Raw genomic sequence first — 18,740 nt, forward strand, 5'->3', positions numbered from 1 at the left:
CTGGAGTCACCTGGTGATGCATTTCCCCTGCTGAAGCAGCACGTTACCTTCGATGCCAATGCGAATGTTCTTCAGGCCCCGTTCCTTCAACACAGCTTTTGCCACGTCCCGGTTCTCAATGTACTTGAAGAATCTGTACAGCTTGGAACTGTAAAGGACTTGAGAAATAAAAGGGGTGATTAGAATCAACAAAGAGGAACCTTCTCCCTGCTTCTGGCATGCCCTGCTGTGCCAAAAGCCAGATGTGGATTCCAAGCATTATTTCAAGTGTCTGTTTTCCTCACTGGGATTAATTGCACTTCCTTTTGGGAGGGCAGAGATGCAAATCTCAGTCTCGATAGACTGGGTGGTGATGGGAGTGTAAAGCAAAGAATATTCCCTCATTAAGGAGCCTGAAAAAAGCTAAGGGGAGGCAGAAACAGGAGGAAAAGTACAGTGAGTGCTGGGATCAGTTCTAACTAGCCAGGCATCCTGCCTCTAGCAGCACCAGCTCATACAGAGCACACAAATCAGGGCTCCACGTGCCAGCATCTCCTCCTGAAGGAAGGAGCTTGGGAATGTGTTCCTTCCTTATGGCTGGGTGTGTGTGGAACAGAGTGCAGAGCCCTTACTTTGAGAATACTCCTCTCCCATGGGAGGTGGATGATCCTCATCCCAGTCCACGGTGTCCTCATCGGTCAGCACGACGATGTGACACTCGCGCTCGCCCTTCCGCGCGCTGTCCACCATGATGGGCAGGATCAGCTCCTCCAGGTAGCTGTCAAACTGCTTGTGAGCCCCATCATTGGACAGCTCGTGTAACAGAGCACCTGAGGAGACACAAATCACAGCAGCTTTGCTGCAGCATGAAAATATCTCAGCTCTGCACTTCCCAGATCCATCCAAGAGCACAGCCAGAGTTCTTCTTCAGACAAAATGCTCAACATATGTTCAGACACATCAACAGCCTCCAGATCCAGAACTGGCAAAGTCAGAAGTGCAGACTGCATTTCAAATGGGATGCAAATTGCACTGCAGAACCATTCCATTCCCATTAAAAACCCACCAAGCTCCAATCAATACAGTGAAACAGTAATAGACTGAATAATTAATTCATTATGATACTTAACTTGAATTTCCAGCAACAACCTCTGCCCTTGAAAATACATTTTGCTGTCTTCTCTGTCATCACTCACCAGAGAACAGGGCAGGAAATTCCACCCACAGCCTCCTGTGTTATGATACCACACACCCCACTTCAGTAAAGTGCCTTTCACACACCTGCCTGTGCTAAAAGTACTTCTTTCTGCCAGCATGCCCACCAAAAAGCTGCTCCAAATCAAATCCCTTCATGACCAGGAATTCTACTGCTCTCCAGATTTGGTATCCTTGGTTCCTGCTCTGCCCATCAGCCTTTAGCTTAAATTATTCATGATTCTCTGGATAGGGGTTATAATCCCGCTTTTAGCATTCATTTTGTTGGCAGTAACAGCAAGCTCTGCTCAGCCTCTGTTAGAAAAAGAGACTAAAATGTTTATAATTTGCTTTTGGAGCAAAGTGCCTGTGTTCTGAAGGATTTGGTCACTTCACTTGGGATTGAAGCAGCCAAAAGGAAGCTGTTGAAATGCAACTTGAGCCCCAGTGAAATCCATGTGTTCATGCTTAAATTAAAGCTCAAGATTAAGAACTGCACTGAATCAGGATCAGAGTGCTCAACGCCCTGCAGATGATCTCCTAAGAGCTGATTTCTCTTCATACTTACTTAAATCTTGACATTTGATTGTGTTGAAATCAAAGTTTATGCAGAGGTAATCACATGTGTCTCGAAGGTCTGGGATGGAAATCCCATCAGGGCAGTTAATGATTCCGGTTTTGTAATAATCCTGTGAATAAAAGGACAGTTTTTGGAGAGAAAAAATATGAACATCTTGGACTATGATAATTCCTAATTAGTTCTTTATTTTGTTTACTAATATTGGAGAGATACTGAAACTATTTATAGCTCTGTGTACAGTAAAACAGCCCTGCTAGTCTGAGAATCTACATCTTTCTGCAGATCCTGTAGGGTCTGATAAATGATGAGCTCCAGTTAAAACTTTTCTATGGTACATGGTTTTATAATAACATAATATGCAATATGTATTTATATGCAACCACAAGGTCAGGATAAAGCCCAGGAATTGCAACAGCAGAACAGAGAAAAGCTAAAAGGCAATACAAGCAAATATCTGAAATGTGGACTTATACCAAAGCTCTATTTTTTTCTTTAGAAATCACAATGCAAAATGTAAAACCAGAATGTCCCAGGGAGTGCAGCTGCCTGGAGATGGCTCAGCTGTGCACAGGTGACAAACAGATTGCTTTATGTTTCTTTTCTCCCCACCTGCAGAGCTGCCCTTACCAGCACGGTGCGGAACACGGCTGAGCTGATCCCTTCTGCGATCTCGTACTCGCCCTTCTCGTTTGGCCGGGTGAAATTGTATTCTCTGCCTGGCCCAAACATTCTGCAAGAGGCAAAGAACTGTGTAAGTGCACAAGGACATCGAAATGCATTCATTCCAGAGACAAACAGGTGCACTGGGGTTAAAAAATTCTTTCCTGTGAGGGAGAGGAGGGCCTGGCAGAGGCTGCCCAGAGAAGCTGTGGTTGCCCCAGCCCTGGAAGTGTCCAAGGCCAGGCTGGATGGGGCTTGGAGTAACCTGGGCTAGTGGAAGGTGTCCCTGCCCATGGCAGGGGTGAAATGAACTGAGCTTCGAGGTCCCTTGCAGCTGAGGCCATTCCATGATTCTGTGATGAAGCCCAGCAGTGACACAGAGATACAGTAACTTAAACCTCAGTTCCAATTTCTTCCTTAGTAAATAAGGACAAGACTTGGCTCAGGGAGGCCTCTGTTGCTACGGCTACTGCACTCTAAGGAACAAGCCAAAGGAACAGATCATTCAGTCCTGGGGCAGAAAATCCCCTGGCAATAAAGCCCTTGCACTGACCTACACCAGATAACTCCACATGACTTTAGATGCCTTGTTTTACACAATAACCCATGCAAGGGTCAGTGACCCACCAGATCCCTTTGGCCAGAGAGGTGCAAGTGCTGGCAATACAGCCCCCCTGGCAATACAGCACACGAGGATTTCTTGGTGCAGCAACAGGGCTCCAACCTCTCAGTAGGAGCTGAGTAACTTCTCTTTTGGGAGAGTATCAAGAGGTGGCAGCAGGAAGGATGGAGCATTATCATATTCCACATTCAGGAGGAAGGTTATCAGCTGGGGACAGATGTACCGCTGACAGACCAGGCAAACACGTGGGGAGAAGGAAAAGGCGATCACCTTTGGCTAAGTGTGCATGTTTTGATGGACATGGAGACTTATCTAGAGAATCACTAACTCCCCATCTGGTCAGGTCTTCTGGGCCTCACTCACAGCCAAATTCTGACTGAGGTCACCATGTGTAACAGATGAGATCACAAAATAAACATTACATGTTTATTCCATTAAAAAAAAATTTTAGACTGTCCCAATGTACCTTGAAGGTAACAGAAGTGACCCACCTTCCCAGCATTGTGTCAGGGTGAGCAGTGAAGATCTGGGGATTCACTGCAAAGCGGGTGCCATCCACCACCAGGGTCACTTTCTCTGGAGCTACTGTCTGGGAACTGCTGCTTGACGACAATGCACAGCATCCATGGCGTTCCTGGGTATTAAAATATTCCAGCTGTCTCTTATTTCCATCTGGGATATGGCAGTTGTGAGGTTCTTCAGGAGCAGACAGCATGCTACAGATCTGGGGATTGACTGGGCAAGTGTTGTGTCGGCATTCAGAATCCAAACCTGAGGGACACAAACAAACATTGCAAGGGGAGGAGAAAATTTATTGAAAAACATCATTTCATAGTAACACTTCCTACTGAAATGAGAAAACTGAGTCATGCAATAATTAAGGATGCCATAACTGTCAGGGTGATGTTATATGACATAAAACTAGGCTGTTATTGAACTGAACCAGCAGCTGGATGTTTTGGTGAGCCATGGTGTTTAATGCTCCCTGTTAAAGCAAGATGGATTCAGCTGAAAAGGGCAGGAGCACAGGAATTAAACAAGGCCAGAAATACAGAGCCAGCCTGCTGGCAGGACTCCCACAGGAAGCTGAGCAGCAGCACACACCTCACCAGAGTGGTGTAAGGCAGCAGTGGCCAGTGCCAGCCCGTGGTGGGCACCCAGGACTGCCCAGATGCCTGCAGTGAATCTGTGCAGGGCCAGCTCCAGGCTGGCCAGGGCACTCCTGTGGGATGGTCGTGCCAAGATGCTGAACTCTGCTGTGAACTTCTGACCTTTGGAGCAGCCTGGCACAGGCAGGGCACATACTGCCCAGTGCAAACTGCCCTGTTATACTGGAACATTTTCCAAAACATTACACCCCTTAAAGCCCAAAAAATCATCTCCCTCAAAGATTACAATGTTGAGGGCATTATCCTTACCCTCAGTCCTGGGAACTGCAGGGCTGTGACCTCCTAACACCACAGAACTTTCTTCTGACTCATGGGCTGCTACAGTTCTGTTTTCCACAGGACAACTGGACTCCAGATTTCTCAACCACTCTGTGCTCCCAGCACAGTTCCCATTCATGCTGGGCCTCCGTGCTGTGAGGAGTTGGTGGCGTTTCCTAAGAGAAGAGCTGGAGAGAGAATCCAGGTTGTTAGTTTTGGAAGAAACTCCCAAGCAACAAAGTTCAAATCTCTGCATCTAGTACCACAAACAAGGTCCCTCAGGCTCAAAAGGCATTTATTCAGGTATTTAACTCTGTTTCAGAGGCTTATGGTGCTAGTTATGCCTCTACCCTCACATGGAAAGAAGGAAAAAAAGATTTTAAAGTAATCAGGGGTCTATTAAATCTACTTAATCTATAGTCCTTCACTTTTTCAAAGCTAAGTCTAAAGCCACTGATGTATTTAGATCACATGTGTGTTCCTGCAAATACCTTCCTGGCAACTCCTCCAGACCTCTACAGCCCTTTAAAAATGTTTATATTCTTGACTCTCAGTCCTGGCCAAATGAGCTCTATAACATGGTTACAGCCTGAAATATAACATTTTCCCAGTTAACAGCTCAAGCATTGCCTCTTATCCACTGTGAGGTTTCACCAAGAGGTTCCCTACTCCCAATCATTGCTTGTTTTTGGTTCTTTTTTCCTGATTTATGCTGTGCTGTCACACAGTGCTCCCCCCAGTATTTAACCCACTACATTCCCATGACAAACCCTTGGACAGTGCAGAGCAGCCATGGCTGGAGGAGCCCCACACACGATGCTTTAACCACTGCCTCTCACATCTGGAATGCTCTTCCAGCACATGCAGAGACACAGCTTCCTTTTTTTTTTCCAAGTAAAATTCCTTTTTCCTTCTATCTTTAAGACCCACTTCACTCCTTTGTATCTCCTAACAGATCAGATCTCTTTGCTGTCTCTTTCCCTCATTCTCTCTGGCATTTGCTTTGCTCTGGACAAGAACCAGCTCTCCTTTCTTGGCTTCAAGTGTTTTCCTTTCACTCTCTCAAACATAAAATACCAATTTCCTCATTAATGAATTTTTCCAATTTCCCCCCTGCAGAACAACTGTCCTGTGTCTTTCCCTTGGCTGAATGATGACTGCAGGGCCTGTGGGTGCTGTCTCTGATGCCTGGCAGAGACAAAGCAGCTAAAACACAGCACTAATAAAACAACAAAATGCCAAATCAGTTGCTGAGTTTTCTGGCTAGCACCTGCTGAGGGTGAAGGCTTTAATGAGCAGTTCAGTGGTGGGTTTCAAGCCCATCGTTACTGGCAGTCTGAATTAAGCATTTTATTCTTAATGAGAATTTTAAAAGGGAGTAACAATTCATTCCTTTTGTTCTGTAAACCCAATTCTAAGTTGCCAGCATTATTATATCTGTATATTTTTAGAAAATCTGCTGCTTACACATCATGTGATGGTCGTCCAAAGGACGATTTTTGGCAACAACAAAACCATTTCTTTTTTTTAAAGGCTCTGGCTGGCAGCACAGTGACACAAGGAGCCCCCAAGGGTCATCTCAGTCCCAGCAACCTGAACAGCACCCAGAGCACTGCCTTGCCCTCTGCTCTCACCAAAATACTCAGTGGGGCTCAAGTTGCATTTCAACTCCCTCTCCCCATAGCTTCCAGGCTGCTTTCCTGTCCTGGCTGCCTGGCCTCTGAAGAAACCCCTCAGAGTCCCAGGAACCCCTGTGAATGCTGCCTTGTACCTGGGAACAGACTCATGGAATATCTTGAGTTGGAGGAGAACATCAGTATGAGAATCTACCTCCCTGCTGCTTGCAGGATCACCCACAGCTGAATGGTGTGAGCAAGCATCCTCCAGGGAGAATGATGGAATATCCTGGGCTGGAAGGGACCCACAGGGATCACCGAGTCCAGCTCCTGGCCCAGCACAGACTGCCCAACAATCCCACCCTGTCCCTGCAGCTCTGGCAGCTTTGGGGCTGTGCCCATTCCCTGGGGAGCCTGGTGAGTGCCCAACACCCTCAGGGGGAAAAACCCTTCCTAACACCTTAAGTGGGATGGATGTGGTCACACATGAACAAATTTTTTACCTGATCAAAAGTAACACAAGCTCCATGTGAACAACCTGAGCAACCCTCTGCCCTCTTCTCTTGTGTGCCAGAGCAGCAAAGGGGGGGTAGAATGTCCAGCAGTGCCAGGTAGTGGGACAGAGGGGTGTGGAGGGAAATCTAAATATGAAAACCCAGATACTCTAAAACACCCTGGAGGGAAAAAAAACCCCACCCATACCCCTTCCCCCCCAAAAGCCTTTAAATCAATTCCAGAATTGACAATGTCCAGTGGAACAAAAAGTCAACTATTCCCCTGTTTCACAGCACTGTAATTATTGTGAGGAAATGGAATTTTTGAAGACTGCAAATGTTAAAGTATTTATACAACGAATAATGTGATTTTAAACACATTCACTGAATTATTATATTGTATGTTTTGACCCTGAGATTAGCTCAGTTGGCTGGAGCATGATGCTGATAACACCAAGGTTGTACATTCAATCCCTGCATGGGCCATTCACTGAAGATTTGGACTTAATGATTCTTGTGGGTCCCTTTCAACTCAGAACATTCTGCAATCTGTAATCTGAACCAACATGCTTTAAAATTTGATAACTGCACTGAAAACCAAAACCTGGTTTTTAAAATGCAGTTTGATTTACTCAGGGAAAAGTATTTTGATATGGGGAAAAGAATATTCTTGTTGAGCAGCTATATAATCATAACCCTAACCCTAAGAGAAAGCCCTTTAAGAGAGTTATTCTTGAGACTTGATGGCTGTGAGGAGGAAATCCAGAATGCTCTGGGCTGGAGGGACCTTAAAGCATCTCAAGGGACACCTGTCACTAGCCCAGGTTGCTCAGAGGAACAGACACCATACTGGGTTGTGCTCAGGAACTCTTTTCCCCCCAGCATTAACTTTCCTACACTGAAACAATATCCCTGACAAAGCTGATGCTACCACACTCACTAGGGAACAGGATTTGTTCAGTGAGCTGACAAGAACTCCATTAAGAAAACAAGATAAGCATAAAATTTACTTCTTGGGCCTCTTTCTTCCAGGAGAGCTGAATTGTTGCAGCTCTGCCAACAACCTCTCCTTGTGGTGCCTGAACAATCTCTTGATTATTTAATGCATTACTCAGCAGAGAGGAGAAATTAGGCAGGAAATCAGATCAATAAGTAGAGTATATGAAGGCAAAGAGGAGAGTTATTCAGGGGCACTCAGACTCCATAACTTCCCCAGAGCTCTGCCTTACAAGCCCCATTTAAGTGATGTCAAATAGCACGAAACACCAACTGAATTTCACAACCAAACTGGGCTGGGTCAATGTTGAAACCTTTGTTCATCACCTCAAGCACTGAACTAAATGCAGAGACCCTGCACACCCTTCAGCAGAGTCCTTAACTACAGCAGCTCAGAAATTATTTCCAGAACCATCACCAGTTACTCAGGAACTACAATACACCAATTTTCCTTTGTCATTCCCCCCCTTCTGCTGCTTAATCTGCTAAGAAGGACTGACAGGGGAAAAAATGGCCCTGCTGTTCGACATCTTTCTCCTCTTTCTTTTCTGTTTTCTTCAACAAAGTTGAGCACCAGCAAAACCTGCTGAAAACAGCTGCTCTTTGCAATGTAGTAGATCTCCCAAGCATAAGATCTGACTTTCCTCTTTCCTGGAAGTGGAACATCCAGTCCTGCTGATCATCCTACCCAGATCAGGCTGATGGCATTTCCCCGTCTCCTGGCCCCTCTTGGTATGCCAAAATCCTGCAGGTCGTGTGTCAGCAGAATTGAGGGAAATGAGTAAAGATCTTTTGGCACATCTGGCTGGTACAATAAATCCCCAAACTGGTCATTTAATGTGACAAATATATTACAAACACACCCAGAACCCAGTGGGGAAACAAGTACATAAAGACTTCAAGGCCAAACTCCTGCCTGACCAGCTTACAAATGTCCTGGTTTCCTTTCATGCCCAGGATCAAGGAGAACTACCCGTGGTGAGAATGAATGCCTATAAATAATAATTAGCACCATTCAGCTTCAAAGCTTTTTACAAATATTAACTGCTCATTGCTCCTAAGAGCCCTGGGAAGCACTGCAGGGAAGTGTTTTATGAGAGAAAACAGGGACACAGAGGCAGAGACCTAATCCTCAGGCTCAGAGCAGCAGGCCCACTGCCTGCTCAGGTGTTACTGACTTGGAGCACGTTCACTACTCAGCTCCTGGCCCTGCACCAGCAGTTCAAACTGGACAAACACTGCCAGGTTACCACCCTCCTTAGAGGGCTCTTTCCATGCATGTTTCCACCCTCTGGGAAGTGTAAATTGGCTGGTACCACAGGATGGCTCAGGAACAGTGGACAGGCACCCTGATGGCTTTCCTCACTTTTCTGTGACTTGTTTGCATGCTCAGATCCTGAAGGAGCAGGTAAGGACCAGTCCACAGAGGAGCTGAAGCCTCACAGCTGGATTGTGGCAGCTGGGCACTCAGGAGCAGCAAAAGCCCCATGTCATATTCAGCACTAAAGATCAGAGAAAGAACTCCACCAACCAGAGAAAGTCTGGGTTTTAAATTTTTTTTAAAAGGAATCAGTATCAGAATCAAAAAACAAAATTCCCATCTGGCTCTGGCCATATATGGAGCACGTGGGACACTCCTTCCTCTGAACACAACAATGTCAAGAATGAGCTGTGCAACTGCACAAACATCTCTGCTCTCCAGACCCTGTGCTGGTGGTCCCACTGAAATCATCTCTATTTAAACTTGTCTAGAGCCTTGTCTTTTGTTGAGGGAAAAACATGGAAGTCATATTTAAGTTGTTTTTAATCACAAAGTGGAAACACTTGAATTTTGCAATGCGCCATTGGTACAAACAATTCATGCTGCAAATGTTTTGCAGAGATAAAGAGGCTGATCCCTGCTCTTTGCAATCCTTAAGGAAGTGTTCCGGAATGTAAAGAGGCTGTGACATCTCCAGTACATTATCCTTCCCCACCCTAAGGGATCTAAAGCACATCCAAAGCCACTTCCCAATGCATGCAGCTCTCACCCCATTACTGGAGGAGCTGAATGGCTTCACTTGCACAGAGCACCATGAACAAGGTGATGTGTGCCATGAAAAGAAACTCAAATACTGACACGTGGCCAGCAGAGAAAACCCATTTAGATACAGCACATTTATTAAGCAAAAGAAAACAAAAGCATCAGTGCAAGCGTGCTGGTTTCTACTTTTTATTTATTGTATTACATAAATACAATATTTTATTATATTTATAAATATATACTCATTGGATTTTTTTTTTTAAGAGCCATTATAGAGCATTTTAGGCATGAAGAACTTCACAGAAACTTCAAAGAAAAATCATGAAAAGCCTAGCTGCCAAAATCCATTGAGGATTAAAGCCCTGACAGCTTATACAGGGTCTCACTGTCATCTAGCATGGCAAGAGAGAAGGTGTAAGAGAGTATGAATAGTAGAAATGAGTGGCTTTACTTCACCATTTGGCTTGCAAACGGTGAGGAAGCACCAGCAGTGAGTGAATCAGCTGGTGAACAATCCTCCCCTCTTCCTAAACCACAGCCTAACCATCACGACAGAAATAAAACTCCAAACAACTCATTTTTAAGGTGACAACACTTCTTTAAGTCTACAAAAACATTCCCATGTACAATTATTCTCAGAAATATGAGCAAGCAGGAAACACGCGCACGCAGGGTGTGCCTGACCTAATTCCACAGCCCTGCTCTGAGAACAAGATGGATTTCTGATGGAACTGCACGTCTTTCCACCCTGGCTAAAGCCTGGCTTTCATCTGTGTCCTGGTTTAACCCCAAATGGCAAGTGAGCCCCAAACAGCCACGTGCTCAGTGCTCACTGCTCCCTGGTGGGATGGGGAGAGAACTGGAAGAGTAACTTGTGGGTTGAGACCCAGACATTTTAATAGGTAAAGGAAAATAGAAGGTTGTGTGGAGACCTCAGAGCATCTTCCAGGATCTGAAGGGGCTCCAAGGAAGCCAGAGATGGACTGCTCATAATGAACTGGAGTGACAGGATAAAGGGGAATGCTTCCCACTGTCAGAGAGCAGGGATAGATGAGATATTGGGAAGGAATTGTTCCCTGGGAGGGTGGGCAGGGCCTGGCACAGGGTGCCCAGAGCAGCTGTGGCTGCCCCTGCATCCCTGGAAGTGTCCAAGGCCAGGCTGGACAGGGCTGGGAGCAGCCTGGGACAGTGGAAGGTGTCCCTGCCATGGCAGGGGGTTGAATACGATGAATTTTAAGGTTCCTTCTAACCCAAGGCACTCTGGCATTCCATGACTCTATAAAAGCTGTGCATGCAAATAAAGCAAAAAAGGAATTATTTCCTCACTTTCCATGGGCAGGAAGGAGAGCAGGGCTCCATCAAGGGAAGAAAAACACCATCACTCCTAACATCTTCCCCTGTTCCTTCTTCCCCCAGCTCTGTATGCTGAGCACAATGCCATAAGGAGTGGAATATCCATCCCTGGGTCTGCTGGCCAGGCTGTGACCCCCAACTCCTGAGCACCCCCAGCACACTGGGCAGCAAAAAAGGCCTTGGTTCTGTGTGAGCCCTGCTCAGCAATAACTAAAACACCCCTGTGTTATCAACCTCTTTTTTCCAGCAAAAATCCAAACCACAGCCCCCTAGAAGCTACTAGGAAGAAAACTAACTTTATATCAGATGAAACCAGCATAAATTCTTAAAAGGTCTCCTTAGAATATTCCAAAAGTTTCTCTAAACATAAAAGCAGAGAAACAAAATAGCAATGATTGGCTTTCTACTTTGTCTCATGGGTTTAAGATAAATAAGAAGTGTTTCCTGTACATAAGGATTAGGGGAATCACTGTAAGGTATAAACCACAGCAGGGAATGCAGCATGGAGATAATGGATCTCCCCTGGGCTGGGTAACATTGGTTAAAGTAAAAAAGCAGCCATCAAACTTGATCTGAAAAATTCTAATATTGGCAAGTAGGCAGCAATCCAACTTCTAATTTTCATAATAACTATTTGCTTCTGATCATCACATGAAGACCTTCCCAGAGAAAGAGAAAAAACCAAACAATTCTGCCTGTCAGCTCAGTTCACCTGCAATAAAAATTTCCCAGTGGCAGGGAGTCATTCAGAGGGCTCTGCAGAGTGACAGGAACTCACCCAGTAGAAAGAAAGGCAAAAAGTGAAATGTTATCCTGTATTTAAAAATTAGGCCAGACCTGATGGCTCATTCTGTAGCTAAGAAGGATCTTAAACCCCCCTCAGTGCCACCCTCTGCCATGGCAGGGACATCTTCCACTATCCCAGGCTGTTCCCAGCCCTGTCCAGCCTGGCCTTGGGCACTGCCAGGGATCCAGGGGCAGCCACAGCTGCTCTGGGCACCCTGTGCCAGGCCCTGCCCACCCTCCCAGGGAACAATTCCTTCCCAGTATCCCACCAAACCCTGCCCTCTGGCAGTGGGAGCCATTCCCCTTTGTCCTGGCACTCTAGGCTCTTGTCCCAAGCCCCTCTCCAGCTCTCTTAGTCCCTTTAGGCACTGGAAGGGGCTCTAAGGTCTCCCTGGAGCTTTCTCCCGTCCAGGCTGGACATCCCCAGCTCTGCCAGCCTGGCTCCTCAGGTCTCTCCCAACCAGGGAAAGCAGCACTTCCAGGCTGAGCCCCAAGCACTGCCCTGTGCACCTGAACCAGTGGAGATGCTCAGGGCAAGGTGAGACTTGGCAGGGCTGGGGTTGCCACTCCCTGGCACAGCTGTAGATACACCTGGAGCACTGGAGAACAACATGGTCCAGCCATTCACCTGGACTGTACCAGAGAGAAAAACATCCAACTGCAGCCTTCACATGCTCTTCACAAACCTCCTACTGATCCTCATTTCATTTTCCCAGCACAAACACAAGCAGATAATAAAAGCTGATTTATAGGTTGAACCAGCACAGGCACATGACAAAAAGCTTTTCCCTTGTTATAAAATAACCCTATCAATATACAGTGGATTCATTTTCCATCTGCCTTCAAATGATAGATGGAAAATAATGTCCAGCAGGCCTGATGCAATGCAGGACAGCCTGAAAATGTTGGCAAGAGACAGCAAGGAGGCTGATGAAATGCTGGATTGTTTCTCCCATTCTGTGCATAGTGCTACACTGTTAGCAAAGTTTACTGACTTACTCCTTTAATTGAGGCTCAACAAAAATCTACTGTTTCTACAAATGCAATTCAAAACTACAGTTGGCAATATGGGTTTAAGGGTTTAACACTGCATTTGCACACCTTGATTTAAGACTGGGGGTCACCAGGTCTTTCTGTCGCCACCAGTGCTTAGTTTATGCACTGAACTGACCCCTCATCACTCAGCCTCACACTCAGCTTTTCTTTTGCCAATTTACAGTCACTAAGACTGAAACATGCAGAAAAATAATGGATATTTATTAACTGGATGTAACCTATTACAGACTTTCCCAAAATAGGAAGGTGACACTGTGGCATCCTCACCAACAGAAGAGATGAAATGCATCCAGCAATGTCCAACCACGGGAGCAAAATTCCTCACCACAACAACAACTTACTGCTTTTTTATTTCCCTCCCTCTGAGGCCCAAGGTATTCATGTTAGAGAGCAAACCCAAGTGAACTGTAAGGGGTATTTCCTCACAATACTGGAATAAAAACAGTCACCTGAAAAATGATATTTGATCCTCATAAAAAGCTTCTTACCACTATGGTAATGACTGCTATCTGATTAAATTCAGCACTTTTAATAAAGCTGGCCATGCCCATATAGAATACACACCTCCTTCCTTGGCAGAAGGTTGGATTGTGCAGATATGATCAGGGAAAAGCAAAAAAAAAACTGTGGCAAAAGATGATCTGTTGCAAATATAAGCAGGATATTTTTACCTAGAGACAGGAAAAACAAATTTGCTAAAATAAACAATACTGAGCTAAATAAAGTTTTAAGGCAGGTGACACCTGTGAGTTACACTTTCTCTTCACCTGTGTTAAATTAAGCTACAAATACTTAGGTGAAAGCCAGCAACAGGAATAAGTGCTGCAGACAACAGAGTATGGCTGTGTTCTCTGTTCTACCATTTGCTGCAAGAGCATTTACAAAGATTTCAGGAAATCCCACACACTTCAGCAAAGCATAAAAAAGCTGCCTTATCCCTTTGGATTTAAAAAACCTTTTATTTCTCAGCTTTTGTTCTTAGGCAATTAAAGCCAATTTGGTTCCAAATTCCCACAACTTCAATTCTTGCATTTATATTACGAGAAGTCCAATTTTTCAATTATAAACAGCATAAAGGAGGGAGTACTAACAGAGAATCTGATCCACCTGCAAGCACCAGAAGTTCTGATCACCCACATTTCCTGGTGTAACTCTGGAGCAAACCCTGTGCCCAGCACCCCTCACTTACTGCCGGCTCATCCGTGCTGGGTGCTCCCTGCACCACGACCCCGAAATCCTCCTGGAGCAGAGAGAAGCACCAGGCACTGCAAAGCTTCCGAGTTTAAACTCCTCGAGCAGCACTGGTCACTCCCCCAAAGCCTGGGCGGCTGATTCATGTAAATATTTCAGGTTAAAAGTCCCTCCAGCTGATTCGTGGAAAGTTTGAATATAATCTGTGTAGCAACAGCTTAAAGTCTCCTCTTTTCAGTGAATGCCTCCCCAATATCTCTCCAATTTCTTAATTCAGACAGTTTTTGCAGGAATTGTGGGGTAGAGAAGGCTCAATTTTATTAACCCTTGATGCCATCCTCCTGCCACACATCCCTTAGACAGGAAGAGAGGCATTAGCCACCAGAATTTTTGGTTATGTACATAAGTATGTGAACATGGATTCCCAAGCCCAGGAGCCCCAGGACGTGGGACCAAACAAATTCATAGTAACTGAGGATAAAATGAGTTATTTTGACACATCAATGCATTGCTGAAGAGCCTCAATAAGCACTACCACTCTCCCTCAGTGCTCAGGTGCCATGGCCAAGGCAATACATGGAAATGTCACCTGGAAACGTTCCCCTCTGCCAGCTCAAATATGAAATAGATCGATTCTGTCTCTTATTGCTTGCCCCTAAGATACAGCTGGATTGCTCAGAGACTGCTCCAAACACAATTTCACAAAACAACAGAATTAAATATATCACATATCATCAATAATATATCATTTTTAATGCAGAGGGAGTCTAAACAGGCAGGAAACTATCTCCCTCCTGACTCATGCCAATGATAAAGCACATGTGTCCTGGCAAGTCTGGATAAAAGATGCCTTCAGAGAGCTCTTAATTAAAAACAAACCAAGCAATACAACATAGGAAAAAAAATCCAAGTCACTAATTTAATAACTTTTGTATGCATAAACTTGTTATTATTTTTGGTTTGGGGTCAAGATTTTATTTCTTTAATGCCCAATTCTCTCATCTGTCCAGATACAGGTGCAATAGGCTGGGGGAATGTAAACAGCAAGAATCTCTAATCACCAAGAGGTGTTGTCCCACACCAGGTGAGGCTGGGGGCCAACATCAAGAGAAAGAATAGATTTATATATTTTTATATATAATTTACATAATTTGTGTATGTATAATTTATAAGTTAGCTTTTATAATTACCCTATCTGTTTTTAGAACAGCAACTGTCCACTGTGGATCTCTCCAGATGAGCACTGCTGTATTATCAGCATGAATTACACAAGCATTAATTAATTTAAGTAAAAATTTAAAATTCAGCAGAGACAATACCCTAAACCAACATTCCTCTCATCATTTACATTTTTGCTTGCTACAAAAAGTTATCTGACATTTCACCCACGGCAAAAAGCACCTACTTGTTTGGACTCTTATTTTAGAAAGGCTGTGAGCAGCTCAAAACTCCACCTTCCTTCTCTGGAAGGGATCCCAACAAGTAACTGCTCACTCATTCCCAGCTCATCTGCTACAACTCTGCCCTACAACTCCAACTGCCATTCATTTCTGACCAATTACATAGCAGCACTCAGAAAAATAACAATAGGTGGCACATTTTTGAAACTTGGATGCAGTCACAGGAGCTTTCAAAATAATAACAATGAAAAAACTCCAAGGAAATCCCAAGAAACAAACCCAGGGAGGCTGCAATGGCAGGCAATTCAATTTGCAAGGAAATATTGGCACGTTGAGAAGGAGGTGCAGTTTGTGCCCAGTGTGAAGGGCAGAAGCAGGCCTGGCAAAGTCAGGTGTCCCCCAGCACTGGGAATCTTGCCCCAAGTCTGGGATGGTTCAGGCTGGCACAGGGTCCCTGCCAGGGGCACATTTATCTGCCATCCCCAGGGGCACTGCCCTATCTCAGCACCACAGGTGCTGGAAGCCAGTTCAGATAAAGCCACAGCTGAATTCTCCTGTGGCAGGGCAGAGATGCTCCTTTGAGCTGAGGCACAAAGGGAACATTATCACTGCTGTCTTTAGAAAGAACAGAGTTCTCCGAATCAGACACATGGTTTAATTCTCATTAAGATACAGACAATAAGAGAAAGCAAAACAAACATAAGGCTCCTTTCACGGTGCAGCTGCATTAGTAACTGCAAGTAACACTGAGTAATCCGAAACCAAAATAAACACAGGAGTTTTATTTAGCACAATTACAGCTCTTTGGAAAACACCTCCTGATTTATTTTGAGGAAGGCAAGAGCAGGGGCTACAATTTCATCTAGGTGAGGCCAACCATTAGCACTCTGCCAATTCATGTCAGCAGAGAACCTGATACCTTATTTTCAAGAACTGAAAAACAGTTCATGATTTCAAACCAGCCAAGGTTTACAAGGGGACATTGGCAAGACATCTCTTGCTTTGTTTACATGCCTGGATAAATATTTTACATGTCAAGCATAGTTATAACACTTTCTAAGAATATTCCATTACATTCTTTCTTCTATGACTAATAATTCTTCCACAAAAATATTTGGCTAGTGCAGCATTACAGCAAAATTACCCAGGAACTGGAGCCATATTTTGAGTGAGGGAAAAAAAGGAATTACCACAAAAAAATATACAAAATTGAAAAAGCAGAGAGGATGCCTATTTCAACACACATAATGAAGTGTTCGTGCTGTCCATTTGGGTACTGGATAAGGTCACTCTTGAAAGGGGAAAGTTCTAAAATTGAAGTGTATTCCAGAACAGGCCTCTCTGGCTTGTTTTTACCTTGACAAGAGAGAACCCAGCAATATTCTGGCCAGCTGGTTTCATGTCTATCTCAAAGATAACATGCAAAAGAAATTCCAGGAATTTAAAAAAGTTACTTAATTCAAGGAAATGGTCTTCAAAGCCTGTCCTTGTGAGGAATATTCACTCTTCTGCTGAATAATCCAAGAGAATCTTGAATTAATTAGCATCTTTCAGCAGCAGAGCTTATGTGTGATTTTAATAAATCCTTAACAAGAAGATAGGTTTTCCTGCAGAGCCTGCTAATTAAAAGGTCTATTAATGTCCCAAAAGCAGCTCCCTCCAACCTGAGGATTTCAGCTCAGTCCTGACCAGAGGTGACCACACTGTGACATTTTAGAGCTCTTAACATGGCCTGCATGAAATGAGGTGGTTTTTGTCAGTCTGGCTGAAGACATAAGACATCAATCTCCTCTTACTGCTGAACCTGGAGCACCTCTCCCCTAAGCAGAAGTCCCAGCAGGGGAACATTTCCTCCAGCCCCATGTGCCAGACACGGCCTGGGCAGCATGAGGGGCTGGAATGCTCCTTGTCAGGGCTCCAGCTGTTCCAGAAGTAAAGCCTTTAAGGCTCATGGCTCTCAGTGTGGTTCACAGGAGGTTTTGTTTTGAGTTGTTATTTTTACTTCAGCTGTGACAGCCTTCTAATTAAAGATAGCACTAAGCGTCTGCAGCACACAGGGTGAGAGGCTGGAGAACACTCTATTTTCTGCACTAAGAATTATTCAATCTCTCAGAAATGCAATCATTCTACTCTCCAAGTGGTGAAGTGGCATTTCCCATAGCTGCTTATAACACCTTTAAAATGCTCTTGGAATGACCTAACAGCACAAAGTCAAGCCACACAAAGGTGCCACAGCCATGGCATATTAACCAATTTTCTGAAAAGAACTGATTTTCAAAACCAACTTTAAAAAACAGAGGTCCATTTTCTTGGCAAAGAACATTTTGTAACAGGGACATTTGACAGACAGGATACCATTTAAATATAGCACAGTGCTAATGCACAAAGCTCTCCACAGCTTTGTAATTATCAATAAACAAACCCAGTTCCCCCTTTGCTCAGCCAGCACAAGGTAACAGAAATCATTAGACTGGCTTCACTTCAGTATCTTGTGCAGAGCATCCCCAGCTGACCTCCTCTAACCCAGCTGTTTATCACTCCTTGGGCCTGACAGCAAACCTGCACGTCAACACAGCTCCTTGCATCAAATACACTCATTCTGGTCTTTCTGAGAGCCACCTTGTTCAGTCCTGGGAGGGGACTTCCACCCCCAGAACAGCAGGAGCAGTGACAGAGCTGTCCCAGTGCCCTTCCCACCCCACCCAGCACATCTCAGCACAGCCTCACCCCAAGCCTGAGCTGGGGTAGATAGGAGCAGAGATGCTCCAGCCCCATTACTGGATGTGAAACAGGAGAGAATGCTGGGAATGAGAAATCTCCTCTCCCACGTGCCCAAGAAATGCTCATGATCAATATTGCTCTCCATTAGTGCAGCATCCCGATCGATGGATTCGACTGCACTCAAAGGGAGCTTTGAAATCAGCACAGCTGAGTCCAGAGATCAGCAGCATTTAGAATAAAAGCTAAAACCTGCCTGTCCCTAGAGACTCAAACATTAGCTAATCTACACATGCTTAGGATGCATCTCAGCAAAGCCTGGGTGTGGGCAAAACTTTATGGTGTTTGGGTGCTTTATATTAAAGCTGAACCACTTCTCAAATATACCTGAATCATCTGATTTGCACATTACTGAATAATCTTATGATTTTTCATATTTGTAACTTGGTCAGTCTGAAAGGAAAAAGAAAAATTAGATCCTATAGAAAAAGGCCAGGTTATGCTCATATATATGAAATTCCATGGATTTAAGAAATCAATTTTTAACTGCAATCAAAACCTGAGATTTTAATAATCTCTATTCTTTTTCTATTCCTTAGTTGGGTTCCTTTCCCAGGACAGGCAGTAAAGTCTTTTTTTCCAAAA

At 44.6% G+C, this 18,740-nt stretch overlaps 1 protein-coding gene across 3 annotated transcripts in view; it reads right to left on the bottom strand.

Annotated features, from left to right (window-relative positions):
- Positions 1-18,740, bottom strand: part of KCTD20 (potassium channel tetramerization domain containing 20) — a 29,736-nt gene that overhangs the window by 4,442 nt on the left and 6,554 nt on the right. For 2 of the 3 annotated variants that reach the window (XM_084220645.1, XM_084220646.1), the window contains exons 2-7: positions 4,454-4,650; positions 3,527-3,806; positions 2,381-2,483; positions 1,742-1,862; positions 612-809; positions 48-158 (exon numbers count right to left, since the gene is read on the bottom strand). In XM_084220645.1, the coding sequence (XP_084076771.1) occupies positions 48-158; positions 612-809; positions 1,742-1,862; positions 2,381-2,483; positions 3,527-3,806; positions 4,454-4,601 (961 nt within the window). In that variant the 5' untranslated portion in view covers positions 4,602-4,650. Of the gene's footprint in view, positions 1-47; positions 159-611; positions 810-1,741; positions 1,863-2,380; positions 2,484-3,526; positions 3,807-4,453; positions 4,651-13,975; positions 14,022-18,740 lie in introns of those variants that run through there. The other variant, XM_084220644.1, reaches the window with a different exon arrangement.

Source organism: Fringilla coelebs (genome assembly GCF_963513975.1).
Source record: "Fringilla coelebs genome assembly, chromosome: 23".
NCBI lineage: Eukaryota > Metazoa > Chordata > Aves > Passeriformes > Fringillidae > Fringilla > Fringilla coelebs.